This window comes from Lissotriton helveticus, chromosome 3_1 (genome assembly GCF_964261635.1).
Source record: "Lissotriton helveticus chromosome 3_1, aLisHel1.1, whole genome shotgun sequence".
NCBI classification, from domain to species: domain Eukaryota; kingdom Metazoa; phylum Chordata; class Amphibia; order Caudata; family Salamandridae; genus Lissotriton; species Lissotriton helveticus.
In genome coordinates, this window is record NC_136061.1 from 406,244,099 (window position 1) to 406,268,564 (window position 24,466).

The 24,466-nt window shown below is 42.6% G+C and overlaps 1 protein-coding gene across 4 annotated transcripts in view; it reads left to right on the forward strand.

Moving 5' to 3' along the window:
- The window catches only part of LOC144822541 (queuosine 5'-phosphate N-glycosylase/hydrolase-like), a 211,438-nt gene that overhangs the window by 81,057 nt on the left and 105,915 nt on the right, over positions 1–24,466 (forward strand). For 3 of the 4 annotated variants that reach the window (XM_078680190.1, XM_078680188.1, XM_078680189.1), the window contains one exon: positions 14,310–14,660. In XM_078680190.1, coding sequence (XP_078536316.1) covers positions 14,324–14,660 — 337 coding nt within the window. In that variant the 5' untranslated portion in view covers positions 14,310–14,323. Of the gene's footprint in view, positions 1–3,783; positions 3,867–14,309; positions 14,661–24,466 lie in introns of those variants that run through there. The other variant, XM_078680192.1, reaches the window with a different exon arrangement.

Sequence of the window (24,466 nt, forward strand, 5' to 3'; positions counted from 1 at the left end):
TGCACACACTTCACTGCCTCAGGACCTCCTTGTCTATGCACCCATGTCCACAATGCGGTGTGGGCGCAGAGGCAAAGTACTGCCCTGATTCCATGGAGCCATGCTAATATAAGCTCTCCCTACAAGATACTAACTGTATTACAGAAGGGTTCACACAAGCCCCTTCTGTAATACAAAAAGTGCTCTTGGGGGTACGCCCTCAGGTACTTTACCAAATACAGTCCCTGGTGTTTCATTTGCGATACAGTGTGCTCCATTATATTTATTCTGCTTCTGGGAACATAGCAAGCCATTGTGACTTTCATTGACGAAGCTGCGAGGTCAGATCAGCATTAGATTGAATGAAACTATTGGAGACAATGCAGCACAAAGACACTCCGCGCATAGAGACAACAGACACACTGGACTGCCTCCAACACTTCTTCAAAGACATAATAAAAATGAGCACAAACCAGACTCCCCAGGATATTGTGTCATACCTTTACATATTTTGCGGCACAAAGATTGACATTTTGCTGCATTATTGCGGCACTTTATTTTACTTGTAATCATTCATTTGCAGCCTTAAATCAATGGAAACTGTTTTAGTAGAGTATTCCAGATCTCTACAGAAGTGAGGCTCCAGTCCCACCCTGATGAGAGAGGGCCCTATTTCTCCCTGGGATGTTCTAGCACCCATGTATGCTCCCCTGCCAGGGCACCGCAGCCTCCCTGACCCATGAGGCATGACACCGCTCCCTCAGGCGCCCTATGGCGCAGGATCGTAGTGGGTGGAGGTGCATTGCCACATCTAATGTAACCACATTAAATATTGCTCTAGACTCTAGAGAGATCAGTGGCTTTGAGGTATGTGTTAGCCCTTTCACAATACAGCCCCCACCTCAATGTGAATTACAGGTGCCGTATGTGCTGTCTAGACCCCAACTATGAGACTATTGCCACCGCAACTCCTCTACGAGCAACCCCCCCATGCAGTGGAGTACCCCCGCACACATAATCAAGATCTGAGGGGTTCATGTAATACTGAGCTTAGCCCGCGCCTGACTCGCCTCACCACTTTGACATGGGTTTGGCTCGTGAACATGACTCGCGTCTACATCACGAGCCAAAGCCTACAACTAATATTGTTACCTTTCAAAATGTATATACACGAGCCACGGCCCGTGCTTACTATGTAATGATTCAAATTACTTCCCTCGCGCATGGACGCCTGAGTCTTTCCGTTTGCCATTGTAACCACCGGCTTCACGGAGACCAGACGTTCATGACGGGTGGAGTTACCTTTAAGAAGAATAAACTTCACATATTGAATTAAGACTTCTTCTTCATTTATAACAGTTCATTACTGTCCATGCACTTATTGTCATTAAATTTGAATACACAACTCTCAGACTAAAAGGTGCGCTGGACATTATGCAGAGTTTAAATATAGTTTTCTCCTTTTTCTGTGACAAAATCTCTGCCCTAGGAAATGAACTTAATTCGGCAACGCACTCCCAAACCACATTGGCTCCATCTCTTTTCTCCACGCTGCCTTCCCAGACTTCACCCAAAAACCTAGCGCACTGGTCCAACTTCAGAGTTTACGATGAACATTCTGTCTAAAAAATTCTGTCTTCCTTAAACCCGAACAACCACTACAACGATCCTCTCCCCTCTAACTGTCTAGCCGCCGCATTTCAAGGTATCATCCCCTCTTGGACTGCAATAATCAATGCATCCCTCCTACAGGGAACGATACCTGACTCTCTTAAAGCCGGCCAAGTCGTCCCTATCTTAAAAAAACCTACGCTGGATCCTACATTCCCTGACCACTATAGGCCTATATCCAACATCCCACTCCTAGAGAAAGTTCTTGAGAAATGCGTGCAACAGCAGCTGAGCCAACACATAACCAACTTCCACCTACTGGATGACTTCCAATCCGGTTTCAGATCTAGTCCCAGAACGGAAACCACAATCCTACACATCGTTGACGATTCCCTACAAGCCCTTGACCAAGGCAAAACATATCTCCTAATCCTCTGCTTTCGATACGGTTAACCACAAAACACTCCTTGAACGCCTCAAACTCAGGATGGGATTGGATGGCACTGTTCTCAAATAGTTTAGGTCCTTCCTCCAGAATTGTTCACAGAGAATCCTAATCAACGGTAACTTATCCGCTCCCACTCAGATCACAGTTGGAGTTCCCCAAGGACCAACCCTGTCCCCAACCCACTTCAATCTTTACCTTGAACCGCTCACAGAGGTGATTCGTACCGCCAATATCGCATACCACATGTATGCCGCCGACAATCAAATCTACATTAAATTCTCTTCTTCGGAGGACATTCTCTCCCTGAATGAGGCCTTGAAGCTGACTGTGCATTGGCTCACCTCTAACTAGCTCAAACTTAACGCAATAAAAACAGAATTTCTCCTCATCTCCCCAAACAAAAACAACCCTGACATTCAAGAATGGATCAAGGCTACCACAGTGTTAAACTGCATCCCTATCAGTGTAGACTCGGCCAAATCCCTTGGAATAACCCTTGACGGCTGCTTAAATATGCGTGGCCATATCAATTCGATGGTCAAAACCGCTAGATTTCACCTGAGCTACCTAAGTAACCTGAAACCCTTCCTCGACACTCCCGACCTAAAAATGGCAATCCAGGCGCTAGTCATTTACAGACTAGAATATGGATGCTCCACCCTCACAGGTCTACCCAAGAACTGGTTAGCCCCACTGAAAGCCTGCCTCAACGCCGCCGCCAGACTCCTAACAGGTTCAAAGAAATTCAACCACATCTCTCCCCACTTGAAAGCTCTAAAATGGCTTCCTCTAGTGGCCAGGATCCAACTTAAGCTGGGTTGCATCACTCACAAGACTCTCTACTCCCAATTCCCTGGCATTTCTGGCCCAGAAACTCGTAATATCCGGAGGAGCCAGAAGTTCCTGATCTGCCTGAGACCTTTTGCTCCAACCGGCACGCTTGGGGGGGGGAAAAAACTTACAATCAGGCCTTCTCTGGGGCCGCTCCAGGAATTTGTAATTCACTTCCACCCACCATCAGGAGACTTCCCTCTCTGGCTCGCTTCAAAAAAGACGCCAAAACCTTCCTAATGGGAAAATTCCTCCCCTAAAGCTGACATTACATGCACCTCAGTGACCCTGTTCCACCCTCTATTTCAGCATTACCCATGGTGTTTCTGGATGATTCCGACCTACACTGAGACTAAATGTTTTCACCTGTTTTTTCCCACAGGTATCCTGGGATTAAAACCGCCTACTTTTGTATAATGTACCTCCCTGTTTTCATCCCAACTGTTTCTCCTAAACCCTTTGTTTACCTCCTATCATTCCTGTAAAGCGCTCTGATACCCTCACAGGTCTGGTTCGCGCTCTATAAAACTCTAAATAAATAAAAATGAACAAAATTGTTGAATTTTGTAAAACTCCTGTAACCCTGTCCCCTTCTCGAAAAGTTTTTGTTTGTGACTTTAACAAGTGGAGCACCATGTGGCGCTGTGCGATTGTCACATTAACAGAGCTGCTAGAGCCATAGCACACATTAACTTAAATGCAGCTACCCCAGCCCTCCACTGATAAAGTTTGGCAGGACAAGTTAGTAAAGAAAACAACTTTTGCCAGTTAATGTACACACTCACCAGCTTCTCTCGGGTCCCATCTGTCGCCACATACCTGTTGTATTGAGTTATTTGTCGTTTTGTACAGTGTTTTCCTAGGACAAAAATACTGTGAGTGCCACCCCCTCTTCTTTCCAAACTGCAGCTCTCCGTCTGTTCACAAGGAGGCAAGAAGATTAAGAGAAGTGCAGGCGGAACAGAAGTGAGGGCAGAGTCTATTGGGGATTTGATAGGTAAGCAGGAGTATCATTAAATGGTCCATTCACTATGGGATTACCCTGTGATGAGGTGCTTCTTGAAGAATGGCTCTTTCCTGAAGTGGAGAAAGGATATTTAAAAAATATATTAGAGCTCCTTTTGTATTGGGGCAGAAGAGGTACCGTACCGCGGTGGAAGTTGAAAATGAGCCTGGCTGCCGTTCGTCAGTTGTTGCTGTAGACCGGAACCTAAGCACAATTTGATGATGACCGTGATGAAGTGTGGGTCTGATACTGCAACCAGGGTCATCCTGGTCAAACATTTTACCTTCTGACTTTAGTCATCCACGTCCCAATCCGCTACAGGAGTACATTTCTAAAGCTCTTCAGTACCTCAGGGAGGCATTTAGGTACTCACAAGCTATCGGGCAGAAACAGCAAGGTCCAGTGTAGGTCCAGTTGCCATTGGTCAGCTGAAGTGGATGTCACGTTTATGCATGGCACAGACCTGTGGGTTGAAAGGCTTTCTGGGCATGCCCTAACCAATGGGGGAAAAGTTCCTCGGGCCAATCCTACCCACTTAGGGCATTTGCAATTGACAAATGTCTTCAACCACACTAGACAATGGGCCCTGAGAGCCATGGGTGTGTATGGGAATTTTACTGTGGTAATCCTAGTGTCCTCCCACATCTAACACCCAAGTTTGAGGAAGCCATTGCACCCCAATAAACTCAGAAACAGAAGTCTGGTACGACAAAAGCAGAATTCTTCAGCAACCAAACTGTGGATACACAAGAATTGCCACTGCATCCTGCTCCCTTCCTTTCAACTGCACCCCCAGTGTTGTATGTAAAACACAGAGACATAAGTCTGGTAGGACAAAGCAGGATTCTTCAGTCACCAGACAGTGAATACATAACAATCGTCTTGACATGCTGTTCTTTTCCTTTCAAATGTGCCCCAAGTGTTCTAGGGGCACCGAGCAGACCCATCTAGCGGGATTTGACACTGCAGTGTTGAAAGGATTCCCACAGCCCACACCCTGCATATTCTGTGAGTTTCACAGGAGTCATCCTATTGTTTGCTCCTGGGAGGCATTTCACACCTATTCAAATACTAATCACTGGCTGGGAGAAGTTGGATAGCATTTGCAAATCAGCCTCCAGGAACTCAGGCAGGGGAAATGGAACATTATAAAAGTTACTTGTTCCTTAATATTTATTAAAAATCTGATTCCACCATTCAATTGGGTGTTAATAACTATTTAATAACCATTAAAAATACTTGTTTAATTATTTTGTTAGTTAGTCCCATTCCTGAGATACAGTATTATGATTGTAATACTTACTCTGGTTTTATACATAGGACTGCTACGTCTACTACCGTAAACCAATAGTTTTTGGGTGTTAGAAATTTTATGTTAACATGTCCTTGCAATGACTACCTGTCCTACTTTTTAATACCATGCACCCTGCCTTGTGGGGTACATGTTCCACATAGGAGTAGCCTATTAATATTTAAAAGGGATGTTTTGTGTGCTTCAAAAGGATTCATTGTAGTAGGTCCAATTGCAGTTTGTGCACTGCTATAGTCAGGATACATAGAGTAGGTCAAAACAGCACCCGACTTTTATGCCTGCATCTATTGGGCACTATAGGAAGCCCCCCCAAATGCAAAGTGGAGACATAACGATTTGTTCTTTCATTGCGTGTTGCTTCATTCAATAACGTATGTGACAAACATTGTGTAGGATGGTAGATCCTCACGCACATAGTGTGGCATGCTAATTCATCTGATGCACCCATCTAGCATTGGGGAACATCCTTTTGTGTTTTCTGGCATTTGTATAACACACAAGAGAGTTTCCAGGTAGGTCTGATTGTGTGGTTGGAGAGGTGTATGTTTGTAATATGAGTATATGACCTACGTGAATAGTGGTGGGTTTAGTCATCTGTGTGTCACTCCTACCTTGATCATCTACTTTCTAGCTGTAAAACACCAGTCTAGATTAAGCTTTGACTACATCTTCAGGCCTGTGTCTTGCTTAGAGTCCTGACTGAAATTCCTTATGTCTCCCCAAAGTAGTCTGCTTAGGCTCACAAGGACTTGTCATTGCTGCACCTTTAGTGTGCTTGGCAGAAGCCCTCCTTGGAGTGGAATTTGACAACCTGACTGGTAATATAACTACCAAAACTGCAGTTGACAATTGCGAAATCCATCTCCTTCCACTGCATGGTGGTAAATTGGGGGTGTCGGAGGATATCCTTCTGACCCATTCCTCGTACAGCCTGGGCATACTTACATTTATAAACTGTGGTAAAAGTCTTGGAATGGACTCTCCTGGGTTCCCTCAGAAACATTTTTTGAAAAATGAAGGATACCATAGAAAGCTGAAGATTGCATTTTTGCTTGGTACATGCTCATGGAACCTGAAAGAAGGCCCCCTCCTTTTCTAAAATTATACGGCAAGAGTATCTGTGAAATGTTAATTATCAATGTTACAATTTTTAGTCATCTGGGTATGCCTTTCTTCTCTGGGATTGATTAGGAGTCCTGGATAATCAAAATCGGGTGCTATCCAATTTGAATTTATACAAAATGACATGCTTTTATACAGTTTGTTTGCAAACAACCCATTATTTTACTATTTTTGTAATCAATTTAGTGACTTTTATGCTCACAATGCTGCTCAAAGTTGACAAGGGCTATCTCTGTGTGTGCTATCAGTTTCTATCATCAGCATAGAACATCCTATTCACGGTTTCACGTTCAAGTATGGAATATCAGTAGATACTGGGAGTAATCAGAAATCGAGTTACTTAATAAAAAATATAAACTATCAAAGGAGCTAAAGAGCAACCCTTTCTGACCCCCTTGTTTCTCTCCTTAGTAAGTTTACCTTGAGGTGAACCTTACTTTGGCCGAGTTGTCTAAAAATAATAAAAATATGAGGTGTATTAGGCAGGATGGGGGCTGCCAATTTGCTAATCTTTACATAAATGATGTGCCCTACAAGCTACTGTTATCAAATGGGACCACCCTACATCGGAGGAGGAATGAATCCCAAGCTATTTTGTAAGTTAAGGATCAATGGTATGGTGCACCCCAGCAGGATACAGAAGTTGCCCACTATATTTTAGCGTGTCTGCCATTATTAAGGTCTCACTATTGAATAAACATTTGTATTGGTTTTTGTAGTAAGTTATGCTCCAACACGGGTAGAGTTGCATAGAAGATTTATTCAGGAGCACAGCAGGATATAGACCCAACGCCTGCTGACCAGTCTGCAAACTGACACAGCAGAACCATGAGCCTAGCAAGTCAGAACACTAATTCTAGAATCAAGACAGTACATAGAGAGGAGAAGAATCATAGAGAGGAAATACAGAAAGTAACATAATATAAATTTACAACACATCTTCCTCCTTTGCAAAAAAACAAAACACAAAACATTAATTGCAAACATAGTCATTTAGATAAACAGGTGGTTTACGATACCTTGGAAGTTTGGAACTGGGATGACAGGAAGATACTTGAGAGGAAGAAGAATCAATGATGGTGCTTCGAAAACTAGGAAAACCAGAATCCGAGACATCACCACCACCATCACAAATCCTGGCACAGGGAGAAGAGAATGAGATACATTCTTCTGGAGAGGTAAGCATATAACCACTACCCCTATCTGTATGAGAAACATTAACAGAATCTTTCAAAGGAATTTCAGAGGCCAGAGAACCATTTCTTTGATATATGGCGACCTTCCTCAAATTCCATTTCTCCCCATTTGAAAGGACAACATAGTGAGGAAAAACATTCTTGACATAGAAAGGACCCCTGAACTTTGTTAACCCCTTGGAAACCCTGCCAGGTTTGACCTTTACCAAATCACCTGTGGAAATTCCGCTACAACCTTTCACAGCAACACTTTCTGTCCCCACAGTAAGACTTTTAGTAAATAGATTTTTCACCCAAGAGGGAACCAGCTTGGTCCCCGGGACTCTGCCACGCATAACCTCAAAAGGAAAATTGGTCTTCCCACCATGAACAGTGGTCCGATATGCACAAGCCGTTTCTTGAACAAGGTCCAAAACATTTCCCCCTCTCGAGAGAGCCAGTTGTATAGTGCCCTTCACCAATCTATTAATCCTCTCGCAAAGACCATTCCCCTGTGGATTATATAGGGAGGTGCGATGATGAGACACACCACAATGACACAGAAAAGAACGCATACTATGTGAGGCCAACTGTGTCCCATTGTCTGTGAGAAGAACACTGGGATAACCTTCCACTTGAAAAAGAGACTTTAAAAATCTGATAGTGGTGTCTGTAGTAATATCCTTCACAAACTCAATCACCAACCACTTACTGCAAACATTCACACAAACTATTGCAAACCGTTGATGTACATTGAGTTCCACCATGGGCCCAATAAAATCCAGACAAATAGTATTCCATGGTGCATCCGGAGAAGAAATCTCGCCCATGTTCGAACCAACAGCCACCTTCAGCCTTTTTTCACCTTCCTTACAGGTCTCACAGCATTCTACCCACATAGCAACCTGAGAATCCATCCCAGGCTTTAAGCCTCTGTTGAGTTAAAGTCTGACCAAGGTGTCCCTCATGAGCAATAGAAATAAGTTTTTTCCTGAAATCAGAAGGAGGAATGAACTTCTCATTACGCAACAACATCTCATCACCACAAGTAGACAATTCATCCAAAACCTTAACATATGGACGAACAGGAACTTGAAGACAACTTTCCCTCCTAGAACCATTTTTGACCATATTTATGACCTCCTTTAGAACCTGGTCATTTTTCATAGCTTCAAGCCATTCCTCTTTCGAAAATGAACCTTCACTAAAAGCAACCACATCTTGAATCCAAGCAACACTTTCATCCATAAAATCAAGTTTTGAAACCTCCTCATCTGTTTCAATAGCTAATCTTGAAAAACAATCAGCCTGAAGATTCCGCCAGCCCTGAACATGCTGTATGTCAAAGTGAAAATCTTGTAACTTCGCTGTCAATCTTGCCAATCTAGGCGATCCTCTGACCGCACCACCTGGAGCCAAAATGCGAATCAATGGCTTATGATCCGTTTTGAGAATAAAACTGGTCCCCCAAAGATACGTACGAAAATAGTGTGCACCCCACACGGCTGCTAAAGCTTCTTTCTCTATCACACTGTAATTCCTCTCAGAGACAGAGAGTCCTAGAAGCAAAAGCAACAGGGCGTTCACCTTCACCATGTCTTTGTAGAAGCACCGCACCCAATCCATATGGACTAGCATCAACCATGAGTAGAGGAGTACGTTTAGTGTCAAAGGGTGTAAGAACACCTGCCTCACGTATGTCATTTTTAATCTTACTAAAAGTAGACTCTTGTTCAGGTCCCCACACAAATTTACAACCCTTTTTAAGTAAAGCTCTCAAACAAATTGTCTTTTCCGAAAAGTTTTTAACAAATTTAGAGTAATACTCTATTAACCCCATGAATGATCTTAGTTGGTCCTTATCTATGTGAGGGGCTGAGCGTATCGCTAACAACAGATCTTTTTTCGGCTTAATACCAGAGGCCGAAATCTCATGACCCAAATACTCAATCTGTTCCACAAGAAAGGCACACTTCTCTTTACACAATGTGAGACCTGCATCCCAAATCCTATGTAAAACCTGTCTAAGTACTTCATTATGGTCAGAAACAGAATTGCCAAAGACAAGGATATCGTCTTGGAAGTACACCACCTTCTTTAACCCCTTATATAATTCAGCAACCATGCATTGGAACACACTAGCGGCTGAAATGAGACCAAATGGCAAACGTGTAAATTGGAAAATTCCTTCGGTGGTGATAAAAGCAGTGAGGTGTTTGCAACTGTCGTGTAACCTTATCTGATGATACGCACTCTTGAGGTCCAGCTTAGAGAAAAATCTGTCACCATCCAGAGTGGATACCAAATTCACCTATATTAGGTAAGGGGAACGTATCAGCGATGACACATTTATTTAAAGACCTGAGATCAACGCAGAATCTTAACTTGCCATCGGATTTTTTAGAAATCACAACCGTAGAAACCCATGAGGATCCTTCCACCGGTTCAATAACTTACTAAATTTTTCATAGAGAGGAAATACAGAAAATAACATAATATAAATTTACTACAGTTTTCAATTCAAAGGCGATCACATCATTATCAGTATTCATAGTGCAGCAGCAATGCATTACATGTGGAGTGTAGTGAAGACAGCAGAGCCACAGTGGAACCAGCAGAGAAAATGAACTGGCACAATGCAGGTACAGATACAGTGGTGGAACCATCCCAAATTGGTCGCACCATTTACCCCACATCCAGGCATGCTTGGAAGGGCATCCCCAAGCCTCTTGCACCAGCCCCTCCTGTTCGGCGCACCAGTCCATTCAGCGAGGCTTTGCCTATTTTTTTTTAAACAGTAAGAAGGGCAGTTAATCAAAGTATAAGACAAAAACTCTGATTGTTTTGCATAAGTGGTGTTCATTCTACGCTGTATAAGATATTTCTAATGAGTAGAATTTGCCATGTGTGACATCTTTACTGACTCGGGCAGACATCTAGGGATGATCATCCAAATGGTTTCGAAGCTTCCACCTCAGACCAGATACTGACAAGGTTTGTGGAGAGGAGCTGGGAGTAAGGGTGGCGTAATGTGTAAAAAAGATTTACCAATATGACAAGGATCCCCATTGCTTGAAGTATTTATGGCAGAAGACACTACAACTGCCTTGCATTGTGCTAAGGTAACACCTTCACTGAACCACATGCAAGGAAAGGGGTTTATGCTTCCTTTCAGGGCACGAGTCGGGGGTTCACACGGGTGGACGGCATCCACCCACTATTTTCACAGGGTGCACGCCGTCCACCCTGCCAAGAAGATGGGCCCCAATGAAAAATATGCTGAATTCGACACAGTGTAATTTGCAAACACCGGGACATATTCAGCAGCGCCTGCACGTTGTTGTCTGCTTTCAATTACAACAAGGTGCAGGCGGAGAGGGGGCTTTCTTAGTTCAGACTCCTGCTGGGCCCATAACAAAGGTCCAATTTGAAGGGTCATCCGGCCTCCTTTTGTTCGAGTCTCCTGGCTGGGAGCACCTCACACCTAGATGCACATGAAGTGGAGGGAAAACAAAGGCTTACACCTTGTTAGCACTTCACACATACTTAAGAGAGGCAGCTTTTCACTATGTTCAGTCCCTGTTTAGGAGTTATGCATTCAGTGTAAGAATGTCAGATGCGTTGGTCTTTCCCTGTGTTTACACAAAATAAATGTAATTTATGTAGTGCTGAGGAGGCGTAGAAATAATTTAAGTACCACTATTTATTCTTGTAAAGCCCTATGGGTAGAGGAAGTTTATGCTGACAAAAGGCAACATTGTTTTATGTGTAGCTTTCAAAAGTGGGAATCTTCTGCCTAAATCAGGAGGGTTTCCCTGTATACTCGAAATATGCTCCAATGTACTCATGATAGGCATGTTAAACATATATGTGAGGGCTTAAGATCTGATGTCACTTATGATGCCACTTCCTGTGATTTCACACGCCATGAAGCCACTTGTATTCTGATTAACTAGGTTATTCCCCCCCACTTATTTTTTTTTAGGACTTATGCCCTGCTTCCTTTATTCCAAAATGTATAGAGCCCGTTATCCTCTGTCATACCTCCTCGCATCTCAGGTTCACTGCCAACAAGAGCTATCGAATCCTGAGATCCGAACAAGATGACGACCTCGAGGACTGCATCAGCAGCGCAAGCATATACAAATACAACATTACAATTTCAGCACTATAACACAGTGCTCAGTTACAGCATTACAGCACTTTGCTCAGAGCTACATGGGTGTGACAACACTAGCAAGCTGTAACACCCTCTTTTATTACCGGGCAGTATCCTTCATACGCCACTTAACCTTGAATTGTGGAGTCAGTGCAGTCAACAGGAAATAAGCCTACACCAAGTATTCTTATAGTCAAAACATTAGGGGACAAGCTCCGTAAGAAGTAGAAGAAGGAAAATGTCGCTTAACTAGTCGTGTGTTTTGATATTCAGATTCCAGCTATTTAACTGATCTAACGGAAATATTCACAAAAACATTTATTTACATGTTATTTGTTTTTCATAAATATCTTTCATTGCTTTCATGAAATAATTAAAAGATACAAGCGACCAACTCACCACGGTACTAGCGAGTTCTTTAGTCAGGATCTCTTCTCCCTCATGTGTTTAGTGCACATAGTTGAGGAAACTGGAGAGAACCTAGGCACCACCGGCACTAGTGAATGAGATTGGTGTGTACCAGTGTCATTGTGGTAATACGACCATGTTAAAGGTGCTAAATCTACATGTCTCCATGACAAAAATCAAATCAAAACTAAGTATGTAGACTCTCCAACTGAGAGAGGCAGCAGAGCAATTTGTGTTTTTGAGTGAAATACTTATTGACTCGATTTTAGGGGCCTTGGAGAAGACACATTTGGATCTTCAGCACATAGAAAAATAGATAGGAAATATAGAGAAACGTCTATGGACTTTGTTTAGAGGTGCTTTTGTTATCATTTGCAAATTCGGCCCAAATATGTTTCTTGCAGCTTCCCTGGTTAGAGAGTTTAAGCCTGGAGCTGCTGGAAAAAAAGGTATTGCTATACATAGTTAACACTTTGTTAGATGTCCCGATGCACCCAAGCTTCATTGGAAATGGCAGATTTGGTATAATCAAATATATCAACCTGACCACAATCAGTGCACCCATTCAGTTGCAGTAAAGCAGTGGCTTGGTCCTAGTGGAGTAATAGTGATAAAAAGATATTTTTGGATGTGATAATTTGGCCTTTCCAAAATAGAGGCCGACTAATAAATCTGCAACTTGGCTGCCTTTATTTAGAGCAAAAATCCAATAGCATAGTTTGTTTTTAATTCTGCAAATTTACACCGACCCTCTTGTTACTGTACACAGCAATGGCTTCTCATTGCATGTCACCATTTAAATTAATAGCGCAAAGTGTCCTTTGCTCATCGCCCCCACACCCGCCACCCATTGAATCCCCAACCCTCCCAACTTCACCACTGGCTGTAAAGCCATTGAATTTCCTTGTCCACAGGAAACATTCTGAGTAGTGTATCTACTTTTATTCTCACTGGACCATATTTAATCTATTTGATAATTATATTGTGTTGAATATCTGTAAACCAGTAGTAAATTTACATCACTTTTGGCAGAGATGAGGCCAGCCAGTGAAAGCTCCTGTTTGAATATTAACTGCACTAAGTATGACGTAGTTAGTCAGTGAATTGGGTTTTAGAGCATCAAGACTCCGTGAAATACCTGTAACCTCAATGCCACGATAACCTCAAATTATGATGTTGCAATCAATTACTTGAACCAAAAATAATGGATATAATTGCTGTTCTTTTTGATTGGAAGATCCTCATTAATTAAAACGATATCTTACCAAAGTTTCATTACCTGTTTCTGATCATTCCATTTCGTGGCCCCAGTAGCTTTTACTATGACCTTGTACTCTGTTATGAATCTTGCCTGATCTTCATCATAAGCCAAGGTTGCATGAGGTGCATTGACCATTCCATTTAGAATGGAAATACTGGTCTAGACAAGCATATACATTGTGTATATATATACTCCACCCCTGAAGCTGAACAACCCCAAAGTCCTTAATAAAAGACTAGCTGCACTATCTTCCCTGAACACAGTAGTTTGGGTATCCAGGGAAATCTACAGTTAAGGCCCTCATTACCTGGACTGCGCAGATTATAGATGCAAGGTGTAATAATTAGACAATGGGCAACTTGCACCAGATAATGACTTGCAGTGTGTGCATTAATTTGTTCTCTGGTGCATAAACCAAAATTGAGAGGACTTTGAATCCATGTTTTATCTGTGGCATATCATAAGTGCAAAGTCTTGCATCAGGTACAGTTTGTTCCTGACTTGTAATCCGCTGTGGGGTTTAAACCTGGAATGTGTGCCAAAAATGTGATTTGTTTGAAGGGTTCTTACTAAGTTTGTTTAATTTTCTTAAATTAATGTCATGTTTGAGAAGGTCTTACACGGTATGATATTTGAAGATGTGTACATTTAGGAGACCTATATGCGCAAATGCATAGAGGCTCGAAGAAAACCAGTGCTCTGGGGCATGATGTACAAGAAAAAGTCTCACTGAAGCAGACCCGCTCTCCATTGCAACAGCTATGGCTGCCTTATATAGCTGAGAGCTTTAAGGGCATGATAACACTGTATAATCCAATGAACATTTTCATATATATCTTCAGTCTGTCCAACCCAGCCCCCAAGTTCTCCTCGCATTGTCTATGTATCCAAAGTTTCTCTTTATATATAGGTCACAACCTAAAGAGTGTATTAACTAAAGTGCTTCTAGAAAATATTAGGAAGCCGTTTTCTAACTATTGGTTTTTTTCCTCCCCAGATATTTAGAAGAAAATGGCAAAAACACTGTCTCCAAGAGAATCTGGAAAATTCATTGCAGAAAATAGCAAAGATGTCTTTATTGATCACAATGGAGTGAAGTCATTTGCAGAAACACTGTTGGATAAAGTCTGCAAGAATCAGTTTTCTGTTGCCGGCTGGAAAGCCCTTCATGAGCTGAACCCACGAGCAACTGATGAAGATGCCGTCAACTGGGTGTTTTTGACAGACACGCTCAACTTTTCCTTCTGGGCTGAAAATAATGACCACAAGTGTTTGGTGACCTACAAGGGGAAAACTTACAGTGGCTTCTGGGCTTTCTGTGCTGCTGTCAACAGAGCACTTGATGAAGGTTTGTGGGCCATTCTCCTCACTGCTGTTTCTCACAATCAGTTCAGCCTATAACCTGTCAGTTTTCATGTTGAAATTGTTCCAAACATTAGAATTGCTCGAAAATCAATCACACTTCAATGTGCCGGCTAATTCTGTGTGGAATAGACTTGTAGGTAGATGGATCATAGAGGAATCTGAACCGAGAGAACATTTCCAAAGAGGTTGGAGGCTCTGAAAGGGTTGTGGGTTTCACCACTCAGTCACCTACCATGCTTGCCTTACATATAGTACAAAAAAAGAGTCATCAGGTGTATGTTAATATAACAATAAAAAAAACCTTATGGTCGTTAATTTTGCCATTACACAATAGTGGTATCCTAATAACAAACCAAAGAGAGAAGGAAAGAAATCATGAGAAGATGAAGACAGTGCAGAACTATACAGTTAAAATGATCACGCGTGAAGAGCATTTTCCTCGCAAGTTCAAAAATGGTTCATGAAAACTACACCAGATAGTTTTCAAAAAATGTCTAGAACTTTCCATCTAGTAACCACTGATTTACCCTTAGCTGCTAAAGCAGTAAAATCCAGTCCACCACATTTAATTATTTTTTAGAATCCCAGGATTTTGAAATGTCCTTTTTCGCACTAACTTTGTAAATCCATGATACCGAGGTGTATAAAATTGAGCTAAATCAGGAGTAGAATTGATACTAGCCTGATGCAGATCTTGGAATAGTCAGATCATTAACCAAAGTGATTTTTTGCAACTTTACATTCCCAAAGTCTAAAGTGTCAGGACATTACCAAACAGTAAATTTGTCATTATAAAACTAGTTCAGATATTTTAAAAAGAGACCAGCCGATTTTAAATATGACATGCTGAATTGTGTTCTGAAAGTTCAAATTGAGATGCATACATTTTACCATTCAGAATCACATGTATGTAAGGGTCCTAAACACAACTTTCCTGAATTCTTGAAATACTCAGATAAAGTTTTGTTTATTTAAATCAATGTTTATAGCTCTGAGGCAGAGGCATTAGTAGAGCTTAAGCTTTTGAATATACCAGGATGTTCTGGAACACTAAGATACAGCATTTTATTCAAACTATAAAATAACAGTTTTGTTTTTCCTATTATTTTTCAATAGCTTAAGTTTCAATGAAAACAAATCAATTTTAAATCATTTTTAAAAATCACTTTTACATCATATAATTTTGACCATATTGATCCCAGTTTCACCCCAGAATTTTCAGTGTTGCTTTTTGTTATGGGTCATGGTTTTGGAATTACCCAAACAGATGTATTCGTTTGTGAAAGATCATTCATACCTTTCCTTGACTAATTGTCTTTCCAGATTTAGTTGCTTGTAGTGTAATTTAATATTTTTTCCATCCATCATACCTGAATGGATTTCTGCACCTCTATTTGAACTTTCCATTTATTTATTGAGATTAAATTCAGAAATGAGGAGCAAAAAATAAATATTTGACAGTTCAATGAGTTAAGCCTACTGCTCCCAATTGTACATTCCTTCATAAAGAATCTAGTCATTTTGCTCTCTAAAAAAAACTAAAGGCTCAATACTAAAGATCAATTCTAAACCTCTTGCAGACAATAGCTTGGGAAACTCCAAAAATGTGCAACAAAGCTAGATATTTCCATCTTGTCAGACTATCATTAATAGTTTCAAGCATATGCTTAATATGAATTGAAATAACATTCTTTGCTCTTTTCTTGAAGATTGTTTTCTCTCTCTCTCTCTCTATCTCTTTTTGGAATTAATATTTGCACTTGGTGTGTTTTTTTATTGTGGTAATTGCAGGGTGAAATGGATGTATTTTTTATTTTTTCTATGTCTATGATGACGAGCACCTATTTAAAACAAAAAAACAAAGATGGAGTGTTCCGCACTTTGATAAAGGCTCAGGCCGAAAAGCTTTAGTGCGTCTTGAAATAAAAAAGTCTTCAATCGCCTTTTGGTGTGCCTGCTGTTCATTCGATCGTTTGACCAAAGCTTTGTGTATGTGTGAGAGTATGTGTATGTATATATATATATATATATATATATATATATATATATATATATATATATATCCATCACTTGCAGGTACCCTTTGAAAAAAGCCACAAGACGTTCTTAGTACTTCACTCGTTTTAATGGCAACTTGCAAACAGGTTCACATCCGAGGCAAACTTTGAAAGTTCTAAACGCCAAACGCGTTTCGGGAGTGATCCCTTCGTCAGCGGCGTGCTTGTCAGGAAAGATGAAAGCATGTTTGTTCGCGCACTCTTAATAATTAATTAGTCCCTGCCCAGTGGGCGTGGCCAACACTGTGGCCTTGTGGGATATGTAGTGCGTTACTTCGTAGTCCTCAGTGGGTATGCCTTTCAAATTTGCAAATAACAACTTAAAATCCCAAGTGGCTCAAAGTAAACTTCGGGCGGACACCTGTCCCGCTTTGTAGATGCCATTAGGATGTGTTCCTGGCAATCCCCTGCTGAGCGCCAGGTTCTCCTTTCCAAATGCTGAGACCCCTTGGTACCAGCATGGACCCGCAGCTGCGGTGGGCTCTTATTCACGACCGGGCTGGCCGTCTTCAACATCCATCACTTGCAGGTACCCTTTGAAAAAAGCCACAAGACGTTCTTAGTACTTCACTCGTTTTAATGGCAACTTGCAAACAGGTTCACATCCGAGGCAAACTTTGAAAGTTCTAAACGCCAAACGCGTTTCGGGAGTGATCCCTTCGTCAGCGGCGTGCTTGTCAGGAAAGATGAAAGCATGTTTGTTCGCGCACTCTTAATAATTAATTAGTCCCTGCCCAGTGGGCGTGGCCAACACTGTGGCCTTGTGGGATATGTAGTGCGTTACTTCGTAGTCCTCAGTGGGTATGCCTTTCAAATTTGCAAATAACAACTTAAAATCCCAAGTGGCTCAAAGTAAACTTCGGGCGGACACCTGTCCCGCTTTGTAGATGCCATTAGGATGTGTTCCTGGCAATCCCCTGCTGAGCGCCAGGTTCTCCTTTCCAAATGCTGAGACCCCTTGGTACCAGCATGGACCCGCAGCTGCGGTGGGCTCTTATTCACGACCGGGCTGGCCGTCTTCAACATCCATCACTTGCAGGTACCCTTTGAAAAAAGCCACAAGACGTTCTTAGTACTTCACTCGTTTTAATGGCAACTTGCAAACAGGTTCACATCCGAGGCAAACTTTGAAAGTTCTAAACGCCAAACGCGTTTCGGGAGTGATCCCTTCGTCAGCGGCGTGCTTGTCAGGAAAGATGAAAGCATGTTTGTTCGCGCACTCTTAATAATTAATTAGTCCCTGCCCAGTGGGCGTGGCCAACACTGTGGCCTTGTGGGATATGTAGTGCGTTACTTCGTAGTCCTCAGTGGGTATGCCTTTCAAATTTGCAAATAACAACTTAAAATCCCAAGTGGCTCAAAGTAAACTTCGGGCGGACACCTGTCCCGCTTTGTAGATGCCATTAGGAAGTGTTCCTGGCAATCCCCTGCTGAGCGCCAGGTTCTCCTTTCCAAATGCTGAGACCCCTTGGTACCAGCATGGACCCGCAGCTGCGGTGGGCTCTTATTCACGACCGGGCTGGCCGTCTTCAACATCCATCACTTGCAGGTACCCTTTGAAAAAAGCCACAAGACGTTCTTAGTACTTCACTCGTTTTAATGGCAACTTGCAAACAGGTTCACATCCGAGGCAAACTTTGAAAGTTCTAAACGCCAAACGCGTTTCGGGAGTGATCCCTTCGTCAGCGGCGTGCTTGTCAGGAAAGATGAAAGCATGTTTGTTCGCGCACTCTTAATAATTAATTAGTCCCTGCCCAGTGGGCGTGGCCAACACTGTGGCCTTGTGGGATATGTAGTGCGTTACTTCGTAGTCCTCAGTGGGTATGCCTTTCAAATTTGCAAATAACAACTTAAAATCCCAAGTGGCTCAAAGTAAACTTCGGGCGGACACCTGTCCCGCTTTGTAGATGCCATTAGGATGTGTTCCTGGCAATCCCCTGCTGAGCGCCAGGTTCTCCTTTCCAAATGCTGAGACCCCTTGGTACCAGCATGGACCCGCAGCTGGGCCCACTGGGCAGGGACTAATTAATTACCATACCCACTGAGGACTACGAAGTAACGCACTACATATCCCACAAGGCCACAGTGTTGGCCACGCCCACTGGGCAGGGACTAATTAATTATTAAGAGTGCGCGAACAAACATGCTTTCATCTTTCCTGACAAGCACGCCGCTGACTAAGGGATCACTCCCGAAACGCGTTTGGCGTTTAGAACTTTCAAAGTTTGCCTCGGATGTGAACCTGTTTGCAAGTTGCCATTAAAACGAGTGAAGTACTAAGAACGTCTTGTGGCTTTTTTCAAAGGGTACCTGCAAGTGATGGATGTTGAAGACGGCCAGCCCGGTCGTGAATAAGAGCCCACCGCAGCTGCGGGTCCATGCTGGTACCAAGGGGTCTCAGCATTTGGAAAGGAGAACCTGGCGCTCAGCAGGGGATTGCCAGGAACACTTCCTAATGGCATCTACAAAGCGGGACAGGTGTCCGCCCGAAGTTTACTTTGAGCCACTTGGGATTTTAAGTTGTTATTTGCAAATTTGAAAGGCATACCCACTGAGGACTACGAAGTAACGCACTACATATCCCACAAGGCCACAGTGTTTGCCACGCCCACTGGGCAGGGACTAATTAATTATTAAGAGTGCGCGAACAAACATGCTTTCATCTTTCCTGACAAGCACGCCGCTGACGAAGGGATCACTCCCGAAACGCGTTTGGCGTTTAGAACTTTCAAAGTTTGCCTCGGATGTGAACCTGTTTGCAAGTTGCCATTAGAACGAGTGAAGTACTAAGAACGTCGTGTGGCTTTTTTCAAAGGGTACCTGCAAGTGATGGATATATATATATATATTCACTGAAAAAACCATAGGTTATAGACCATATATAGTTAGGAATTTGCATTTACAAAACCTTGAAAATTCACTGAAAAAACCATAGGTTAGAGACCATATATAGTTAGCTGGACATTTTATTGACATAAAACCAATGAAATTCCATATATAGTTAGTTGCACTAACTATATATCGCGCACCCGCAATCCACTGCTGATGATGTCACATATTACATCATTCATGACATGGTCAGTGACATCACTGATGACATCACTGATGACATCTCAAATGACATCACTGATGACATCATCTAGTGTCTGTGTGTTTTTGTAAAGTTTAAATATGTTTTACATATTGAAGAATGAGTGAATGTATGGAAGACTGAGTGTGTGTGTGGCTGGCTGGGAGGTGTGTGACTCTGTGCATATCAATGTGTACTTGTATCAGTGATTGTATAAGAGAGTAAGTATGTGTTAGTATATGTGTGAAAAGTATGGTGTTCTGTGTTTAACTGTATAGATGAGGAAATCGAAGTGTGATTGATTCTTCACAGGACTGACTAGGTGTATGAGTGCATATGATAGTGTTGTAATAATGAGTGACTGTATGTATGAGTGATTGTATGGGTGAATGAGTGAATGTGTGTGTAGACGTAGGAATCAGTGAGTGCGTATGTAGTAACTGGTATTGGTGTGTCATGATGTCATCAGTGATTTCATTTGAGATGTCATCAGTGATGTCATTTGAGATGTCATCAGTGATGTCATCAGTGATGTCACTGAAGTATGGTGTTCTGTGTTTAACTGTATAGATGAGGAAATGGAAGTGTGATTGATTCTTTACAGGACTGACTAGGTGTGTGAGTAACTCCATGGATGAGTGGCAGTGTGTGAGTGTCTGCATAGGTGTATGAGTGCATATGATAGTGTTGTAATAATGAGTGACTGTATGTATGAGTGATTGTATGGGTGAATGAGTGAATGTGTGTGTAGACGTAGGAATCAGTGAGTGCGTATGTAGTAACTGGTATTGGTGTGTCATGATGTCATCAGTGATGTCATTTGAGATGTCATCAGTGATGTCATCAGTGATGTCATTTGAGATGTCATCAGTGATGTCATCAGTGATGTCACTGACCATGTCATGAATGATGTAATATGTGACATCATCAGCAGTGGATTGCGGGTGCGCGATATATAGTTAGTGCAACTAACTATATATGGAATTTCATTGGTTTTATGTCAATAAAATGTCCAGCTAACTATATATGGTCTCTAACCTATGGTTTTTTCAGTGAATTTTCAAGGTTTTGTAAATGCAAATTCCTAACTATATATGGTCTATAACCTATGGTTTTTTCAGTGAATTTCATTGGTTTTTTAAAAGCTAATATCTATAGCTGTAAAATATATTCTTTATTACGTGACGTATCACGTAGCCACGTGAGACGCCTCATGGCGCGTCGCATAACCGTGACGTATCGGCTCTGCAACGCAAACAAAACCCGTAACGTAAGCGTGCCGGAGCACGCTTACAGATATATATATATTTTTTAACCTTAATTAGACAAAATCCACTCGTGCACATATCTTGAGGCCTTGCAAAGGCACATCAAACAAACAGTTCCTACAATTTTGCCAAGTTTGCTGGAAATCTATTCCCTTAATTTTTTTTTTACTGTTTCTCTTGGTTTTCCCCTTGTTACGCTTACCGGGACGCTACCCGGTACGCGAACCGGACGCTCCAAAAACACAAGATGGCGGACTCCCGTTACACTGCCGGTTAGCTGCCCGGTTCGCGTACCGGGAAGCGCCTCTACCGCGAAAAATCGCGGGGGACTTTAATATCCCCCTCATCAATCCTAGGGGGTCAGGAGGGGTTTACCTTGCCCCCTTTCCTTCATTTCCCCCTTCTTTTTTCACCACATCTTGTCTCTCGAACCTACCGAGAGACAAGATGGCGGCCGCTCCGGACTGTTTACAATGTTGACAGCTACGCTGCCGGTTAGCTGCCCGGTTAGCTACCCGGTGAGCTGCCCGGTGAGCTGCCCGGTTCGCGTACCGGGACGCGCCTCTACGGCGTAAAATCGCAAAAAAAAAAAAAAAATTCTTTTTTGCCCCGCGGGGCACTTTAATATCCCCCTCATCAATCCTAGGGGGTCAGGAGTGGTCTACCTTGCCCCCTTTCCTTCATTTCCCCCTTTGTTTTTCACCACATCTTGTCTCTCGATCGTACCGAGAGACAAGATGGCGGCCGCTCCGGACTGTTTAGAATGTTGACAGACACCGGAGAGCCAATCAGCTTCGCTTCGCGAAGTTCCGTTACGCGTCAGGTACGCGAACCGGGGCGCTAACCGGAGCGCTGTCACAGATATATATATTTTTTTAAACGTTAATTTCTCAAAATCCACTGGAGCACATATATTGAGACATAGCAAAGGCACGTCGGGCAAACCATATCTACAATTTTGCCAAGTTTCATGTAAATCTATTCAGCCGTTCGAGCTAAAAGTGAGTCCAACCGCCCTATGGAAAAATGAATGGGAAAAACGAGTTTTGGGACCCCCCTTTTTTCTCGGCCCCCCTTGACGAAACCCCCCCCCCCAAATTTTCAGGGGCTGCTCAGAAACAAAATGTGCCATTTTCCTGAAAAATTCAGCCAATTCCGTCCACAAACGCCAAAGTTATTAGACATAGAATTTTCAGAAATCCCATAGAGAAAAAATCCTAACTATATATACCCACTGGCTATCGCCAGTAGGTAATATACATTATAAACATATATAATCTGCATATCTATATAAATATAAATGCATGCATACATATACATATATGCATACATATGCATGTTATTTACATGAAAGTTTTAAAAACACTAATAAAAGCAAAGCTAAAAAGCCACCTCATTACAAACAGAATGGCTTTAACTTAAACGAGGGCGAGATCTATTGCATTTTCAATGCTTGTTTACTTTGGTTCTACCAAGAAGGCATTCAGATGTGTCACACATTTGCCATAAATTCTGAATGTTAGCACTCTAGTTGCTCATTAGATCACTGTAGTAAAGCTAGTGCTCACCAGGGAAGTCTGCTGCTAATCATGGTTTGCAGCCATTTTCCCGCATTTTTTATCCCGCAGACTTTCAGTCCGCATACCATTATCCCGCAAGGTCATTGACCTCGCATACCATTATCCCGCATTGTTTCAAAACGCATGTGCATTTATCGCGCATGCCTTTACAAAGAATTACGTTTTAAAGGCATGTATGGTAAATGCATTTGCGTTGTGAAAACCACGATGACGAGAGAGGTAAGTGGGTTTGTGTTAACTTTTTTCGTGGGTTAGTGATTGTGTAGTGTAGTGTAGTGTTGTGTAGTGTAGTGTTGTGTTAGTGTAGTGTAGAGTTGTGGTGGTTGTTTAGTGTAGGGTCATGCTGGGGGTAGTGTTTTAGGGTTTAGGGTTGTGTTGTAGTGTTTGCGTAGTGTAGGGTCATGCTGGGGGTAGTGTTTTAGGGTTTAGGGTAGTGTTGTAGTGTTTGCGTAGTGTAGGGTCATGCTGGGGGTAGTGTTTTAGGGTTTAGGGTTGTGTTGTAGTGTTTGCGTAGTGTAGGGTCATGCTGGGGCTAGTGTTTTAGGGTTTAGGGTAGTGTTGTAGTGTTTGCATAGTGTAGGGTCATGCTGGGCGTAGTGTTTTAGGGTTTAGGATAGTGTTGTAGTGTTTGCGTAGTGTAGGGTCATGCTGGGGGTAGTGTTTTAGGGTTTTGGGTAGTGTTGTAGTGTTTGCGTAGTGTAGGGTCATGCTGGGGTGTAGTATTTTAGGGTTTAGGGTAGTGTTGTAGTGTTTGCGTAGTGTAGGGTCATGCTGGGGGTAGTGTTTTAGGGTTTTGGGTAGTGTTGTAGTGTTTGCGTAGTGTAGGGTCATGCTGGGGGTAGTGTTTTAGGGTTTTGGGTAGTGTTGTAGTGTTTGCGTAGTGTAGGGTCATGCTGGGGTGTAGTGTTTTAGGGTTTTGGGTAGTGTTGTAGTGTTTGCGTAGTGTAGGGTCATGCTGGGGTGTTGTGTTTTAGGGTTTTGGGTAGTGTTGTAGTGTTTGCGTAGTGTAGGGTCATGCTGGGGTGTAGTGTTTTAGGGTTTTGGGTAGTGTTGTAGTGTTTGCGTAGTGTAGGGTCATGCTGGGGGTAGTGTTTTAGGGTTTTGGGTAGTGTTTGCGTAGTGTAGGGTCATGCTGGGGGGTAGTGTTTCAGGGTTTTGGGTAGTGTTGTAGTGTTTGCGTAGTGTAGGGTCATGCTGGGGGTAGTGTTTTAGGGTTTTGGGTAGTGTTGTAGTGTTTGCGTAGTGTAGGGTCATGCTGGGGGTAGTGTTTTAGGGTTTAGGGTAGTGTTGTAGTGTTTGCGTAGTGTAGGGTCATGCTGGGGGTAGTGTTTTAGGGTTTAGGGTAGTGTTGTAGTGTTTGCGTAGTGTAGGGTCATGCTGGGGGTAGTGTTTTAGGGTTTAGGGTAGTGTTGTAGTGTTTGCGTAGTGTAGGGTCATGCTGGGGGTAGTGTTTTAGGGTAGTGTTGTAGTGTTTGCGTAGTGTAGGGTCATGCTGTGGTGTAGTGTTTTAGGGTTTTGGGTAGTGTTGTAGTGTTTGCGTAGTGTAGGGTCATGCTGGGGGTAGTGTTTTAGGGTTTAGGGTAGTGTTGTAGTGTTTGCGTAGTGTAGGGTCATGCTGGGGTGTAGTGTTTTAGGGTTTTGGGTAGTGTTGTAGTGTTTGCGTAGTGTAGGGTCATGCTGGGGGTAGTGTTTTAGGGTTTACGGTAGTGTTGTAGTGTTTGCGTAGTGTAGGGTCATGCTGGGGGTAGTGTTTTAGGGTTTAGGGTTGTGTTGTAGTGTTTGCGTAGTGTAGGGTCATGCTGGGGGTAGTGTTT